At 48.2% G+C, this 17867-nt stretch overlaps 1 protein-coding gene across 2 annotated transcripts in view; it reads right to left on the reverse strand.

Annotated features, from left to right (window-relative positions):
* LOC119437393 (mediator of RNA polymerase II transcription subunit 7) overlaps positions 1-17867 on the reverse strand; it is an 83033-nt gene that overhangs the window by 39258 nt on the left and 25908 nt on the right. For both annotated transcript variants that reach the window (XM_037704422.2, XM_037704424.2), the window contains exon 3: positions 17011-17366. In XM_037704422.2, coding sequence (XP_037560350.1) covers positions 17011-17366 — 356 coding nt within the window. The remainder of the gene's footprint in view (positions 1-17010; positions 17367-17867) is intronic.

The following is a 17867-nucleotide window of genomic DNA, read 5'->3' on the forward strand; positions in this document are numbered from 1 at the left end:
ACCACATCTGACAGGAACCAACTGTCTGCTTCCTCAACAAACATGACATGTTCGCAACGAGAGTTGGGCGCCAGGTTACAAAAGTAAAAACTTCTACATTTCGAAGCAACCATCACCCGATGGCAGCAGTTCGGGGATATGTTTCTTCATTCTGTACACGAGAACCTGCGGCTGTCTGACACGGATCGCTTCCATTACCTGGTTTCTCTGCTTGACAGAGGTGCTGCTTAAGTGGTCACCGGAATTCAAGTGACAGAATCAAGTTACAGCGACGCACTTGGGATATTAAAGCAGCGCTATGGAAACCACAAGCTGATCGAGCATAAACTCTTGGAAAACCTACAAATGCTCGGATCAGTGACATCTTCGAACAACGTTACACTGTAGCCTTGCGGAAGTCGTTCGACGGCATTCAACTCAACCGAAGAGGCTGTGCAAACCTTGGGGCGAGTGCTTCATCTTACGCATTGATGCCATGTGAAATACTCCTGAAAGCTATACCTCAAGATACGGTAGTAGACTATTACAAGCACGAGAGCGTCGAGTCCACTACGCCATCAGCAGGCACACGCAATAGAGAGCATTCATCTGAACAGGAGTTAGAGCACCTTCTGAAATTTCTTCACGTAGAAGTCGAATGTAGAGAAAAGTGTGCTCAGACTAGAGCGCCAAGGCTGAACGAAACGCGTCTTAAACACAGTCGGAGCTTCAATATGTCGTCGACTCCTGCTCCAAAGGTGCTTCACAACAAGGCAGAAGTCTTAGGAGAACCATGCTGCTTTTGTTCTGCCAAGGACCACAGGACCAAATGATGCACCAGTGACGTCAGCCTCGAAGACAAACGTGGTATGCTCAAGAATTATGCTCGATGTTTCAAGTGCACAACGAAGGGACACTTTGTGTGGAACTGCCGTCACAGGATCCAGTGGACCGCTTGCAAGCGCCATGCTTCCACAACGTGCAACACTGGGGTTAACGAAAGCTCGCCTTCTTCAGCACCAGAAAAGACGTTTCATGTTGCCATGCACGTTGCAACGAACGGCGCAATGCCTCAAATTACTGACGAGATTCTCCTCCAGACGTTCCGTGCATGGCTGATGACTTCGACACGTTGTTACGTCCGTGGTGTTTTGAACAATGGTAGCCAGAGAACTTTTCTGCGAGAAGGCGTCTGCAAGAAGCTTAAGCTACCTTCGATTAGGAAAATTTGGTCATCAGCAAGTTTGGACGAATGCGATCCCAACACACTCGGCGTGCAAAGGTCATCAGTGTTACGCTTCAGAGCCAACATGACAACGCGTTGGGGTCCAAGTGGAAGCCACTGTCGTGCCGTTTATCTGCGATGAGATTGTCACGTAGTAGTGACGGTGAAGAAAACAGTCACAAAACTGTGAATGACGAAACAGACTTCATAGGGCGAACCTGTGCCCACAAAAGCAAGTTGCACTCCAAGGTAAACGATAGCGGCGAACACAGTCGGCAATCGGCGAAAATCTGATCAGCGGCGAAACACGTTGGCTTTTATACATGAGTCATCGAATGTTCCAGATTATTCCCTGGTGCCCGCGTGTCTTCCAGAAAGTTCTAGACAATTTGCGTCGGTCATACAATCAGATAACATAAGCGTCGGTGAAAACAGACAATGGAAAGAAGCATCAATAACGTTGAGAAACTTCCAATACATGCAGGCGAGTCCTGCGCCGAGCGATAACGGTTAACATTTGTGAGCCGGTGAAGAGCGGTCACCGGTGAAGGATAAACAAGTACACGTAGCAAGATGATAAAAGCCCCAAAAAAGAACAAGTTTCTACAAACCCTGGTTGCAGAGGGCAAATCATTGGCAGACACGGTTGTTTTCTCAAGCGTCACCTGCGAGCCTGGAGTGAGCGTCCCAATCGGATCCGACCAACTATGGAAAATGATGCCCGATTCGAGTGAGACCGGATGGGATCCGGAAACAAAGCGTTAATCGCAACCAATTTAAAAAATCGGCTGAACTCTTCAAGGCCTGTTGTCTTCCGAGGCACAAGTCGGCCATCACACAAGCACGCATACAGTCAAACCTTGATATCACAAACCTCAGTTGAATGAAATTCACAATGTACCGAATTATTATTTCCCGTAGTTCCATTGAATTAACGAAACCTCGAATTAACAAAATTCGCTATATAACAAAGTTTTTCGCTGCAAGTACAATTTCGTTATATCGAGGTTCAACTGTATCTGCATTCTGCGAACATACGCCCGTGAGAATGAAGAACTTGTCTTACCGTTACAGCGAGTTTTCGAGCTTGATGCCATTGGTTGGCTCAACAAGCCTCCATCAAGCACCAGCCTAGAGACACATTGTTAGAAAGGAATGACAAATTATCTGAGCTGTTCGCAGACGAAAGAAAAATGGCTGATGAGTCTGCTCAGGTGGCTCAGAGTAGTAAGCCTGAACCTATTTCCACTCAGAAGATCTCGTAAAGTGACGATACGTGGTTCAGGACTTTACAAGCCCACAGCTTTGGAAATGAGATTGCTGCACTAACCACTGAAAAGCCTCTTGACAAGAGGCCGACCATACGGGACCTCCATCCATTCATACATGACAAGGGCATTATCAGGTTCAAGAGTCGCGTTGACAACATAGCAGCTTCGGAAAACATAAAATGTCCTGTGCTCCTACCCGCAGATCATCGTTGCATGCATGTTATCGTGCACAGCGAACATCAGTGCCTTCTTCACAGTGGTGTCGGCGTTACACTCACCGAGTTGCATGCAAAGTTTTGGGTAGTGCGTGGTCACCAGTGCGTTAAAAAGGTGCTTGGCCAGTGCGGTGTCTGTGCGAGGTTTCATCTTAAAGCTGCTTCAGCTCCTACAGCCCCACTTCCAATCGACAGAGTCTCGAGGCCTCATCCATTTCAAGTCCAGTGACATGACTGTGAATTCTTTTTTTATTGGCCTTTCGTCGCTTTATTTCACACCGTGGTTTACCAAGTTTGATTTATTCTGACAATGCTTTAACATTTGAGCCAGTCAGTTGCGAGCTTAAGCTTACACATGGACTTCTACGCAATGTCCCGGTACAGAACTTTTGTGCATCTAGTAACATCACATCGAAGTTCATTGCTGAGCGCGCTTCATGGTGGGGAAATTTTTGGGAAAGAATGATTCGAACAGTTAACAAGTGCCTCAGGAAAACGCTCAGAAAGGGATGCTTCAGCTTTGAACAGGTCGACACTTTGCTAACAGAGGTCAAGGCACTGATAAATTCTAGACCACTCGTATACGTTTCTGATGATGCTACCGAAACCGAAGTACACACTCCGTCACTATTTTTGTCAGGTAGGCATCTTACTGCCCTTCCTCAAGCACAAGTTAGCGAGATGTAGACAACAAAAATAAATGACTTTTGGCAGCACTGGTGTAAAGAATACATCTTGACATTAACTCTTTCCGTACCGTGCCCATTGGGCATCGTTAGCTCTCTATTGATGGTTTGAAACAACGCTTTCGAGACCTTCTACGCCACTCACGGACATACTGCTTTCTGAAAATCCGCGATTCGATTACTGCAGAACTTTCAGTAATCGGAACTCTCAATGTCCGCGTCACTGTGTAAACGGAACCAAAAATGAAACTTCTTGTCAGACCCATTGCCATGAGCATCAGTTTTTTCCAGTTCCAGCTGTTTTGTTTTTAGCCTCATAAGCCTTATCTCGTAGGTAGTCAGCTGTGTTAGCACAACGAATGCAACGCTGCAGTTCTTGTTTTAGTCATTCAGTCTCGGTTCAAGTCGCCGAAGTTACAGGGCTTGGTCCCCGCCGCCTCGTTCGTACCGTCGTGGTGCCATTTGTGCTTCCTTACTGCGTTGGCGTCTTCTAACTTCGACGGCTCGTAAGCGCTCGCGAAGTTGAGGCCTAGCCTCTGTTGTTTCAATGGCAGCACAGAAGCGTGCACACCATACACTTACGTTAGAAATGAAGATCGACATCATTCTTGACTTCGAACGCGGCTCTTACATGAAGTCGGCGCTTGCGACAAAGCACGGCGTCCCGAAAAGCAGCTTAGCAAGGATCCTGCATGACAAGGTGATGCTACGGGATGCCTTTGAAACTTCGCGATTTGGGCCCCAGAAAAAGCGGCTGCGGCAAGGCGACCATGAAGGATTGGAGAAGTGTCTCGTGTTGTGGTTTAGGAGAACCTGAAGCCAGAACATTCCCATCAACAGACCACTAATCCGTGCCTAGGCAGAAGAGTTTGTCCTTCAACTTGGGATAACAGACTTCTTGTGCAACAGGCTGGCTCACAAGGTTTAAGGAGAGAAACGGCCTCGTTTTCCGCACCATTGCAGGAGAAGCCGCAGCAGCTGATGTGATAGCGTGTCTTCCGGAGATCATGCGTCAGTTCAAGGACGATGATGTCTACAACGTAGATGAAACGGCGCTTTTTTTAAGCTCCTGCCAACGAAATTGATCACTTTCAAAGGTGAGAAATGCAAAGGTGGCAAACTAAGCAAAGAAAGACTAACTGTTCTTGTAGGAGCAAACATGGCGGGCAGCGACAAGTTGAAGCTGCTTGTGATCGGGAAATCCAAAAAATCCTCGCTGTTTTGAGGGCATAACTAATACCGTATTTACTTGAATCTAGGCCAACACCGATTCTAAGCCAACCCCCCAAAAGTTCGAAGCCAGAAAAAAAAAAACTTACCTCGAATGTAGGCCGAACAAAAAGGCGAGAACAGCATTGCAAAATGAAACAGCATTTATTAAATATGAACATGCCGAGCTCATTCTATGTCACCATCGCTGCTAGCCTCGTCGCTATCTGCCACCTTCAAACAGTGCACTACTTTCAGTACCATCAAGCGCATTAGAGATGCTGCACTTTTTTAAGGAGCGCACAATCGATGTTTGCCATCCTCATTGTAGCGCACGCAAAAAGCATCTCCCATGGCCCCCTCCAATGATGGATGTTTTTCTTATCGATGCCGAAGTCCCGCCCGGCTTGAACATTTGACGATGCCTCTACAGCTCGCACAACTACCGTATTTACTCAATTCTAACACGCCCGCGATTGTAATGCGCACCCGTTTTCCATGACGACAAAAAAGTCCTTTACAGTACCGCGCACCTCATGCTTTCAAACAGAAATATAACTTTCTGCGTTTCAAAAAACACATTTCCTCCCGATGCACTTAAGTTGCGTTGAATAAAAAAAGTCGCAGTTTCATCGAATGCGATAGCAAATTAGTAGACCGCAATACGAAGTGAGGATAGCAGTTTTATCGGCCGTATAAACTTGCAAACATTCGCTTACTAAATAAATTAACAAGCATGGTGTCACGCGCGCACAAGCAAACATGAACACATCTCGCTCATTGACCACGGAAACGAACTGTCAAAACGCTTGAGTAGCATGCCTCTCGCTTGAACGGCGCACCGCAGACTTTCCCCGTCGCAGATTGCTTTCAAGATAGGGCCAAGGTCGAAGTGGATCGTCGCAGGCTTCCGTCTAGTGAAACCATTCCGCATTGCTTTGCTGGCAAAAATCCTCTTCTTCTGTTTGCGCCGTCCCGCACGCAAGTTTCGGATTCTCCGAATGCCCGTGATGCGGCCCGATTTCCGTCCGTCTCCGCACACATGATCACTTTCCTTTTTAGAGGGGATACGGGTCTTGAACACAAAAAAATTGCAAAAAAGTCGGTTTTTCAATTTTGTTGTGATCGCATTTAATACATCATTCTGCACGTGCTCGCAAAAATGTATCGCTGAAAAACGCATAGTTTTGCTAAAAACTAATATTTATTGTGAGAATGCGCGGGTTTCTTTCTTGAGAAACGCCCCGGAGTAGGGAATTTTGTGCCGTACGGAACATCTCAACCATTCACCGGAGCGCGGCCATATTGGTCTTCTTTGAAAGTGCACCCTTCGGGCTTTCTTTTCCGCAAAGCGCGAGCATTCAAGTCTACGCGGCGGAGGGCTGTCAAACAAACAAAACAGACAAAATCTTGCTATCTGATTGGCCCGCAGCCAACATGTGACGAAACGGCGGCTTGTCAATGGCTATTGGCCATTTCGGTGGCACCTGGCACAAACAAGGCTGCCACCATCTTGTCATACTCGAACGCTATGCCTAACGACTATCGGAAGTTCCGCACCGTTTACAAGTTCGGCAAAAAGCGACAAAAATGTGCCGGGACGCAAAAATGTGTATCGCTGCCATCGATGGAGACGATAGCGAGCGTTGGAACAGCAGCGTAGAGCTCGACATCGACGGAATGCGTGCCGACAACCGACGCCTTGGACGTTGCCCCGACGGTCCCGATAGTGGACTCGCAGGACGACGGAGCCGTGCCAGCCGTGCGACTCTACGGCACTTCATTGATGGAGACGATAGCAAGTGTTGCAACAGCAGCAGAGAGCTCGACATCGAAGGAGGAGGAGGAGAAGGACAGAACATTTACTTGAAACCAGAGGCTCGTGGTTTCTTCAGATGCGGGAGGCGACGGCGGTTAGTCGGCCTGGAGTCCCTTCTCCCTGGCGGCGGCCTCTGCCCGCTCCGTGACCCAGGCCTACTCCTCTGGGTTGGAGCTGAGCAGTGTGGCCTCCCACTGCTGCATCGTGGTAATTTGCAAGCCCTGTGGACTACCGCGGTTACGTGTATTCAGACAGCCCCACAGTATATGGAACAGGTCGGCCTGGGGAGCTCTGCACAGCTTGCACTGCGGCGTAAAGGTTGTTGGAAAAATGTATGAATACAAAATCGGTGTTGGGAAAGAGCGCGTCGTTTCCTCCAGATGAGCTCCTGCCGTTTGGTTAGCGATTCGCGAGCTGGGGGGTACATAAGTATGCCTAGTTTATCATATTGCGTAATTTCATTATACGTCACCATACGGTCTCGTGTCGACCACCCAAATTCCTCAGTCTCCTCATTCTCCGTTCCGACTTAGGCTGGGCCGTGGGCTCGGGAGGCGAAAGCTCGAGCCTGTTGGTGGGCGGCCTCATTGCCGGGGAGTGAGGAGTGGGCTGGGGCCCAATGAATTTGGACAGTGCGATAGTGTTTTGGTCAAAGATTTTATTAGCTAGTAGGGAAATGCACCCTTTAATATAATTGAAGGAATACGTGCCGGAAATCGACGCGGACGCCTTGGACGTTGCCCCGGCAGTTGTGATAGCGGCCGCGCAGGCCGACAGAGCCGGGCCAGCCGTGCGGCACGAACGCATAAGGTGCGATTCCACTTTTTTGACGAGTGCAGATATTGCAGTCCGGGAGCAGCAAGCTCAGCAGAGAATCTCGGAACTTGCGTCTGTTTCGGCGACGGAAAGAAAAACGAAGTACAGTATAGACCACTTATAACGTAACCACTTATAGTGCGGTCTTTTCAGACTCCCGTTGATTTTTCCATAGCACTCCATGTATACACGTATCGCTTATAGTGAAGTTGCGGGAAACGAAATACCGGTTACAGTGCGGCTGCCTGGGAGTACGTAAGTCAGCGGAGACGGCGAACGCTCCCCTCAAACGGACGCCCCAAGGAGTGCTCGAGGAAGAAATAGAGACGAAGTGGAGGAGAAGGGCACGTGGTGCGAACGAACAGCCAGTGAGGCTGAAACCAGAATCTTGAGTGCGAGTCGTGAAATATCACAGCTCGCATAGCGAGCGAGGACCGCGAAACAAGTTTGTACAGGTGTTCTGCTCTTACGATAGCGGCTGTAAACAAAACTTCAGGGAGCGGGCGGCGCCGGCACAGCACGGCGAAGGGCGCACACGGAGACCATGGAATGTGAGGGAAGAGGGCGGCAGGGAAGCGGATTTCGCCTCGGCAACTCCGCCGCTTCGGTGGCATCCCTCGCCCTCCCTCGTAGCTCCCTCACTTTAGACTGTCACCGTGCGCACCCGCCGCCGTGCAGGCGCCGCCGCTGGGCCGCTCCAGCCAGCCCGGCACCAGCTCCCCGAAGTTTCGTTTTCTGCCGTTATTGGGAAGCGGGCGTTTGCCAGCGTGGGCAGTTTCGTTGGCCGGCCGGGGACAGCGCCGCTGCTTCCCTCTGCGCCATAGCCGCAGCATACAAGGTCAACTCGTGACTAGAAAGTAGAGGAAGCATAAAGGAGAAAGAAGGGTTCACTGCCATTTTCCACGCGTGGCTACGGTAGCGTGGCTGAGACGTCGGCACGTACACGCATGTTCCGGCGCAACGCAGAATCGGTGACCTTGCAATTTGAGAGAGAATGAAATTCCCGCCGCGTTTTTTCTTTCTTTCTTTCTTTTTTTTTGTTCGCGCGCGACATTGAGGGGGGTCTTTTAAGCTTTTACTCTATAGCGGTGCCGGAGCAATGTTCTCTCTGTGAATAAACGTTTTCTACTACTACAGTAAAACCTCAATAATTCGAACTCGGTTAATTCGAACAATTTGAGCGGTCCCGTCATTCTCAATGCAAATTCTACCGGATAATTTGAATGGCCCGCGCGGCTCTATTCGGATAATTCAAAGTTTCCGGCTAGTAGCAACGTGCGGCGGTTAGGTTAGGGCGCTCCGTACAGTCACCAACCGATTTTCCGAGCTCGTGGGGACTGATAAATAGTCCGGAAAACTCGTTCGGCCGAAAAAAAAAGTTATTAGTGCGGCTTAAAAAAAATCTCTAATAATGCCCTGCCTCATACTACGCTTGGAGGGGATCGACTTGCTTGGATTTGCATAGCAATGACGTCGCCTCCGTGTACATAGCACTCCATGGCGATCTCCGCCAACGGAGTTCGCCATGGAGATCCAAGAAACGAGCTTCGCACCGCTTAGCTCTCGCGAAGGTACAGGAGGTAGCGCCGATCACTGAGACATTGGTCTCCGAGACACCTGCTCAGTGTACACGCCACGTTCAAAATAGCAACCGAAACTTGCGAGAAAAAAAAACTCACTGAATTAACACGCGTGGTGTCAGCGCGCACGAGCGAGCGTGGGCGCCGCAGCCCGCAGCGAGCGAAGGTTCGTGCGGTCTATCGCTTCAATGGAAACTGAGCGGCGAGAGCACAGCGCATACAAAAGGTCAGAGCCGCCTGGAGATCGCTTTCAAGATACGGTGCGCGCGAGAAACCGCTCCGGCGCTAAGTACGCAGTTGTTAGAAGAGTAGAAGTCGCCCCCCCCCCCTCCCTCCCTCCCATACCCCCACGGCCTTTCGCACGTGGGAGGAACTCGCGTTTATGCTCCGCCGTGCGTTCGCTCTCCATGAAAGCGCGCGTCCCCCGCGCGCTGTCACTCGCACATACGGCGGGCGCGCGGCAGTGATTTTATCGCCCTTGGACTTTGTATGGATCCTCAGGGCGGTGACGCCGACGGCGAAAATCCGCTTGAATTGTCCATATAATTGCTGTCGCAATAAAAAAACATCCCACAATAAATGGTTACAACGATAGTGCTGAGCGCATATACTAAGAAAAAAAAAAGTGCAGTACTCTGGAGCGTTTTGTCAGCCAAGGAAGAGCGGGCATGGCCTCCGAGACTGGAGGATTGCGCGAGCTCTCTATTGATAGCGCGCGTTCCAATCTTGGAGGCTATACAGCGAGCCACTGGAATTCAAGCCAGTGCAAAATCCAACATGGCGGTCTCCAAGATTGGGTAGCGCGGCTTGGAAAGAGCGATTTAGTCCGCAAAATCGAACTTTGGGGTCTCAATTCATCCGAAAAATTGGGTGCGAAAATGCATGAACTCAATGGGAACCCTGATGGTGCATTTTTGAAGTCCGGAATATCCAGCAACTCCAAATTTTTGGAGTCAAGCACCACCACGCCCGCTTTCACGGCAGTTATTGATTCCGTGAACATCGTCCGCAACTTTGTTGAGTGCAGTGCGGGTGATATTTGTATGCTAAGTTTTTTGAGCCAGCTGGAGAGCATGGCACTAGGGGCGGCGAACCAGCGCGCCAAGTAATCCCGCATCGGTGATTACTTTGAGTAATTTTTCTCGGACATGGAAAATAAAGGTGATTTCTTTTTGCGGCAAGTTCTTGCTTGTTTTCTTTTTTTATTATTCATTTCGGTTAATTCGAAAATCCGCTTAATTCGAAGAATTTCCGCAGTCCGGCGACCTTCGAATTACCGAGGTTTTACTGTACTACTACTGCCGGTCGGAGGCGCCGCCGCGTATTTTGGTTCGAATTAACGAGATTCGACTCTAAATTGAATGCAAACGTTCTAGCCGCATTCCTGGACTGTCGCATACACGTGGCGGCTCGGTGCACATGTTTTGCATATGTGCGGGCCTTGAAAATTGTTGCTTTGATTACAATGCGGTACCGCTTATAGTGCGGATATTCGCGACTCCGGCGACTTACGTTATAAGCGGTTTACACTATACCTCGCGAGTGAGTGTAGTGCCCCAAGTTCGTCCACGACGTATACGATTCTAGACCTGGTTGTTGTGAACAGTTTGTTAGAAGTTGCTGTTTGCCGGGTGTGCTCCGGAGCCCTGACTATAGAAAGGGACACGCGTGAGTGATGACGTGCAGCAATTGTGGCGAACTTCATTGGCAGTGGAGCTCGCGACGAGTTGCCGGTTCAGCGAATTGCAACCCGTTTGAGATAAATGTTCTTGCAGCGCGTGCTGTGCAGAGCTCCGGAAACGGGCAGACTGCCCTAAATGCCATTTTTTTCGCAATAGGAGTTTCCCACAGAGGTATGCACAACAAGACATACCAGAATTAATTGAAGAGCAAGCTGAACCCAGCAGCAACCAGAGCATGCACCGAGAACTTGAAAAAGTCTGCCAGCTACAGCTAAAGAGCTTTATAATGAGCTCAATTTTGGAAACCCGGGCAACATTGCCGTTTGTTTTGATGGCACATGGCACACCAGAGGCCACACTTCTCACATTGGGGTGGCTACTGTAATTGAGCTGTTCTCGGGGTATGTGCTGGATTATGTGGTCCTCTCTAATTTCTACCTCGGCTGTGAGTGTGGACAAAAACCAGACAGCCCAGGTTATCCAGAATGGAAGGCAACACATTCATGCCAAAAGAACACAAGCTGCAAGGCAGGCCAAATGGAAGTTCAGGCAGCAAAGGTACTCCTTCAACGTTCTCTCTCACTACATGGCCTCAGATATACCACCACGCTCTGTGATGGGGACAGCAGATCTTTTAACGCCATTGAGGAAGCCAAAGTTTATGGTTTTATTCCAGTAACAAAAGAAGACTGCACAAATCACGTACAGAAGTGCATGGGCAGTGCACTTCGTAACATTGTGCAAAAGCACAAGTCTGATGAACATGGCCAGCGCATTAGTGGCAAAGGACGGGATGGATGGGCAATTAAGTCTTTTGCTGGAGACGTCGATAAAATGCACAATGCAGTATGGGCCACATTCTATCATATTACATCGACCGATGAGCGGCCCAATCACAGCTTCTGCCCGCATGGTCTTACGTCATGGTGCAAGCATAACTCAGCTATGGCAAAGAATGAGCCACCACCAAAAAGCAGGTACAACTTGCCAGAAGCGGTCAGCAGTGCACTGCGTCCAATCTTTGAATGTCTGGCTGACAAGAAGCTGCTACAACGGTGCATGCGAGGGCAGACGCAGAATGCCAATGAAGCACTGCACTCTGTGATTTGGAGCCTTGCTCCTAAAGACAAAAATGCATCGTTGTTTGCAGTTGAGGCAGCAGTTGCAGAGGCGGTGATTCGCTTCAACCTTGGTACCCATGAGGCCAGCTCAAGCATATTGAAAGAGCTGCAATTAGAACAGACCTCTCAGGGTAGTAAGAGGGCCACAGAAAAGGATTGCCGTCGCACTGTTGGTGCGGAGAGAAAGCGGATGTCCTCAGCAGCTTTTCAAGCAGCTGCGAAATGGAGGCAGCGAGGAAAGCCCCATCCAGATTAGTCCCCTGGAGCCTTCTGAGCCATTGGCTATGACAATTTCATGCATCCAGAAGAATAAAATGCTTTTTTCACACGGTGATTAGTTTTTCCACTTTTCTCAAAACACTTTTTTTTTTTGTCATCAGCAATTTTCCGGGAGGCATAGTTGCTCTCCTAATCATTCAATTTGAAAAATCATTCTTTTAGCTGATAGCTAGGCCCTCAGGGAAAGCAGTAAGTCTATAATACCACATTTATTTACCTTGAAACATTTTTAAATATTCAAGAAGACAAAAAAAAAGAAAGATCACAAGTCAAGTTCCAACTTCGAACTTTTGCAACTTTGGATAGAATAGAGGTAAAAACATGAAACAATGCTTATTGCACTCCTTGGGCATTCAGGAATACATTCACATAAATTTTAGCTTTTTTACTGTAAAACATTTTCTGCCAGTCAACCTGAAACGTTGGAACAGGAAAAATTGTGTAAAATATTTTTCTCATTATGTAGAGAAAAACTAATTGCATATTTGCATCAAGCACATTAAATTGCATATTACCTGTAAATTTCACTTCTTTAGTATCAATATTAATAATAGCATTGCTCGTGGCCCAGGTCCCCCTTAAATGCGGCATCATGATGAACTCGGTACTTCATGCTGATAGAGCAGACGCAGAGAACGTGAAGACTGACGGTAGACTAATGCCTAAGCACGTGTACTACAGCACACGGAGGAAGCTACAGCAGCTAGGCTAGAAAGCAGCTAGGCTCGACGCGCGTGCGAGGCAGCCATTTTGAAATGCCGACGGTTATATGTTAACGTAGATGTAGGGTCATCTTAAAAGTGCGCGTTAGATTCGAGTAAATACGGTATTCGTTAGAAAGCGGCACTATAGTGGCATCACCTGTTTGGTGCCATTACGATAACGCCACGCCGCGTGCCGATGGTACACCATACCGATACGACACAGGTCAAAATGGCGACGTCCCTCGTGTACTTCAGTTGGCTACTGGCGCGGCTAGTAGCGGCTGCGATACTGACTTTTCTAGATGGCGCTAACCTATTCACAATTTTTATCAGTTTCAGCTAAAAACTGGCGCGTTCTTTAAAATCCTCGAATCTAAGCCGACCCTGGAATTTCCCTAGAGTATATATGACCATAGAGTATATGATTATCTGAAAAAAAAAAAATATCGGCCTAGATTCGAATAAATACGGTATGCCCATGACTTACGAGTCGAATTCAAAAGCGTGGATGAAGCAAGCCCTCTTCAGCAAATGGCTGCACACCAAGGATGCGCAATTTTCGTGGCAGAAGAGGAAAGTACTTTTCCTTGTTGATAACTGCCCTGGACATAGTACTATAGCCGTGGTTGCTCAGTGGCTGTGGTGTTGGGCTGCTGAGCACGAGGTCGCAGGATCGAATCCCGGCCACAGCGGCCGCATTTCGATGGGGCCTAAATGCGAAAACACCCGTGTACTTAGATTGAGGTGCACGTTACCCCAGGTGGTAGAAATTTCCGGAGTCCCCCACTACAGCGTGCCTAATAATCAGATCATGGTTTTGGCACGTAAAACCCCATAATTTATTTTTTATTTTTTTGTAACAGGACTGAAGTCGATTCAGTTGGAGTTTCTCCTAGCCAACACCACGGCACTGTTGCAGCCCATGGATCAGGGAGTGATTTAAGCCCTGAAAGCCCGCTTCCGCAAGGGTCTCCTGCAGAAGATGCTGGTGTGTATGAACCAGAATAAGGAATACAAGGTGGACATTCTTGGCGCCATTCACCTTATTGCCGACGCCTGGAGGCAGCTGACTGCTAATACTATAGCAAATTGCTTTAGGCATGCAGGATTTCTTTCAAGTGACCAGACATCCGACTTGCAGGATTTACCTGAATGCGACAGTGAAGATGCCCTTGAGAGGCAGGAGGTAATAGAGCAGTGTGCTTTAAAGGAAATCCATCTGGACTTTGATGAGTACATGCACATTTACAGTGATGTTGCGACTTGCCCTGAGAACACAGTGGAGAGCATTGTTGCTGAGGTGTGTGATGAAGAGGAAGATGAGCCAGAAGAGGAATCTGAAGGGGCAGCTACCGTGAAGCCTACCACACTTCCAAGGAGCAGAATCAGCTGTGCAGTACCTCAAAAATTTTTTTCATGAGGAACTGGGATCTGAAATGTTTGTCCAAAGCAGGGGTTGAGACATCAAAATTGTGGCTTGTGCGTTCTTTGTTGTAAACGTTTCTTATGGCTCCCGGAAGCATGATACATGCTCAAAGATTCATAATGTCACGAGACTGTGTGCAATGGGACAAAGACGACGTTGGCCACTAGGGCGAAGACAACGATTGAAAAGATGGTCTTTCCACCATCTTGGCAGTGCTACAGCTCGCTGTAAATAGTTTGTAAATATATTTTCATTTATACCATTTCACTACTCAAGACGGAACTCTGCAACGGACATGTCCTGGCAAGTTCCACCTTGTCAACCCAGGCAAGGACATTGCGTCAACTGCAACACTGGCACCCCAGCCAGTGGTCTTGATCCAACCCCGCAACCCTGGCTCTTTTTGCGGCACCGACATCGACGTCGATGAGTGGCTTGGAAATTACGAGCGCATCGCAACGAACAATCAGTGGGACCCGATAGTAACTCTCGCCAATGTCACTTTCTACCTCAGTGGGACAGCGCGCATCTGGTATGACACGCACAAAACAGAGCTGACTAGCTGGGATCTATGTAAGCAGAAGCTTCGTGACCTATTTGGCAAACTAATTGGCCGCCAGCGCGCTGCTTCGCAAGATCTCTCCTGTCGCGCCCAGTCTCCCACAACATTCTTGACGTTATCGCCCTTTGCCGCCGAGTTGATGCCACCATGACCGAGGCGGACAAAGTCAGTCCCGGCCTGAAAGGCATTGCTGATGATGCTTTCAACTTGCTGGTCATTAAGGAGTGCTCGACCGTTGAAGACATTATCAAGGAATTCCGGTGTTTTGAAGCACTGAAGAGTCGCCGCATCGCCCAACAATTCATGCGGCTTCCAAACACGACCGCTACACCGTCCTGCGCGGACGTTCAGCCGCGCACTCAGCAACCGACCACCAATAGCCTTGTCCGCATCATGCGTCGCGAAATTTAGGCGGCGTTGCCACCTTCCTATTTCGCACGCCCTTCTGACGATTCTCAAATGACAGTCTCTTTAATCCAAGCCGTCGTGAGGGAAGAACTGGCTAACGTAGGACTCCAGCCTGTTGCCTCCCTTCCTCACCCTCAGGTCAGTTCTGTTCTTCTGCCTTACAGAAATATAGCAACGTTGCCCCACTATCGTGATCCGGCCCAGTGGAGAACCCAGGACGATAAGCCCATATGGTTTCATTGCCACGGCGTTGGACATATTTCCAGTCACTGCCAGTATCGCCAACCTTCCTCCCCTCGCTCATTTTTTGACATTCACCTGGAGGACAATCGGCCCCTGCAGTTTCCCGCTCGTAACAATTCCCCGCGCCGAGACGCTCCTGCACCAATCCGCAGCTCCAGCCGTTCACCTTCTCCGCACGATCGTCGTTCCCGGTCACCTCTGCACTGCTGCTATTCATCGCCGCACCCCTCTGGCCGCTCTTCCCAGGAAAACTGAGCAATGCAATTCTGGGCACATAATTTATTATCGCATTATTTATGTGAACGATTTTCGGTTTCGGTTTCTGGGCGCCGAGTTGGACAGTGACATCACTGTCTAGGAAGCTTGGTCACGTGGTCCCACAAAGCTGTGACGCATGCACTGCTACATCGTCTGCTCTCGCACACACACTCTGTACCAGCACAGGCAAACAAAACCAAGCCGACACTTGTTATGGCTAGGTGCGGCAGCTCCAATTCTGACTCTACGTCTGCGTCCGATGCGGTTCCCTGCACTCTAGACTCAAGGCTCTCTATGCTTGCCCAGTGCCTTGGGTCACCGCTCATTGTACGTCATTCTAATGTGGTATGACGTCACTAAAAATTCCGTTACGCTTTTAAGACAGTGACGTCGGTGTCAATCGCGTTAGCGATGGGTCTTGATCGCGAGAATGAGCATTTAGGCACTCTTTGGAAGCGAATTAAAATATATTTTAAACGTCTGCTGAGTTCAACACTTGATGTTGAGTGTTCTTGCATACAGAGGAAGCCTACAGCAGGCTTTTTATAGCTTCAAAATTTGGTGTCTCAACCCCTTTAATTGCCATGAAAAAAAAAAACTATCCTAAAGATGCAGTTGCAAGGACTCAAACAACGTAAAACTGGTGCATTTTTTAGTGCACAGTGACTAATTGTTGCCAAATAAACTTTGCGAGTACTGTGCCAAAACCTCTTTCAGTTTTCTTGCTTTCTGAAAAACTATCAGGTACATTCACTTTCTAGTGCTTAGAGTTCCATAAAATGGTATTAAAAGAGTGTACGCACATAAATCTGCACTTTTGCACATCTCTCTCAGTAAACGAAACTTCTGTTAAATGGAACTCATTTTTTTCGGTCCCTTGAAGTTCTGTTTATCGAGAGTCTACTGTAATAGAGCTCCAAGTCGGGCTAGTTGGTTGACATGCATGGTATAATTTTTTAACTGCGCTAACACACACTGACAAGCACGAGGCAGACAAGACGTGCAAGTCTTGTCGACAAAACTTGCCTCCCACTTCTTAAACAAACTAGAATTTTGTACCGTCATAGGGACCGTAGTACTAGGGAACTGTTTGAGGCATTTAAGATAAAAACTACACGTGGGTGTGTAAGCGAACCTTCGGTGTCACTAGCTGATTGCGAGATGGCGTTTTTAGATGCTACTGTGTGACGTCAACGTATCCATGGTTGGATTGCCAATCAGATGTGTTCATTTTTCTCTGTATATATGTCATTTTCACCCATTACTGCGCACGTCTTGTCTGCCTCATCCTTGTCAGTGTATGTTAGCGCAGTTAAAAAATTATACCATGCAGTCTACTGTAATACCTTCCAGACACCATTGTCAGTGCTTGACCCAAGCACCATGCTAGTCTGTTTGCAATGTCCAAACCTGGTTAGGGGCACTTTAACAGGCTTGTAAAAAATCAGAAATGTCCCCGTTGTGCGTGTGCATCCAAACCTGGTTATGCATTTACATAGAACACAAGAAACAAAGACAGGCACTAACCTTGTCCAAGTGTTTGTGGAATCTATGTGCTGTGTCTAGCCGCTGCCGCCTCTGCATGTCGAGCAAAACTCGGAGTGTCTCCCTGGCTTGATGAGGCCTGTACTCGTTGATCAGGTGGTGCATGTGGATGAAAAGTAAGCTCATGTCATCTTTCTTCTCTAGCCGCTTGGAAGTGTCAGGACACCGTATCAAGATGTCAACCATGTCAAGGAAGTTGACAAGCAGCGAGTGGTTGAGCTTCTTCAGCTCTTTCTTGTGCTCGTAGTTTTGTGGGTATAGTCGCCGTATACCTTGGCTTTCCAAAGGGCGAATGACAGGTTCATCCCCATGAAATGGAGCACCGAACATGGAGTAGCCTGCAAAAGGTAGCACAGCACAACAGATACTAGTTGACAAGGTTTAAAAAAAAAAAAAAAGGGTACTATGAATAAAATAAATAAAAACATGCCAGTGGTCACTCATGCCAAAAAAGCTTTAAGGGGGTTCATAAATCAATCTGTTTTCTATTAAATGAAACAATAATGACGCGATGTTGAGAAAGTGGACAAGAAGAAATGAGAAACAGCAGGGGAATACCAAGCATAACACAAATGAACATCGTCGTGCTTGCTTTGTATGCAGTTCTGCCAATGAAGCTGTTGTGGGTGCTCTTGCTATTTTCGCTTCATTAAGTTAATGCTTGCATTTATGAGCAACCTAGTTCTACGTGCCTTCACATATTAGCTGCTGATAGCACAGCAATAGACGAAGAGCATTCATTTTACAGTACTGGAAATGTGTATAGATTGGCATCACGGCAAAGTTCCAGCAAATTAAGAACACAGGCACAGAAGAAATGAACAAGACTAAGCATCTAT

This window comes from Dermacentor silvarum, chromosome 1, assembly GCF_013339745.2.
Source record: "Dermacentor silvarum isolate Dsil-2018 chromosome 1, BIME_Dsil_1.4, whole genome shotgun sequence".
Lineage (NCBI taxonomy): Eukaryota > Metazoa > Arthropoda > Arachnida > Ixodida > Ixodidae > Dermacentor > Dermacentor silvarum.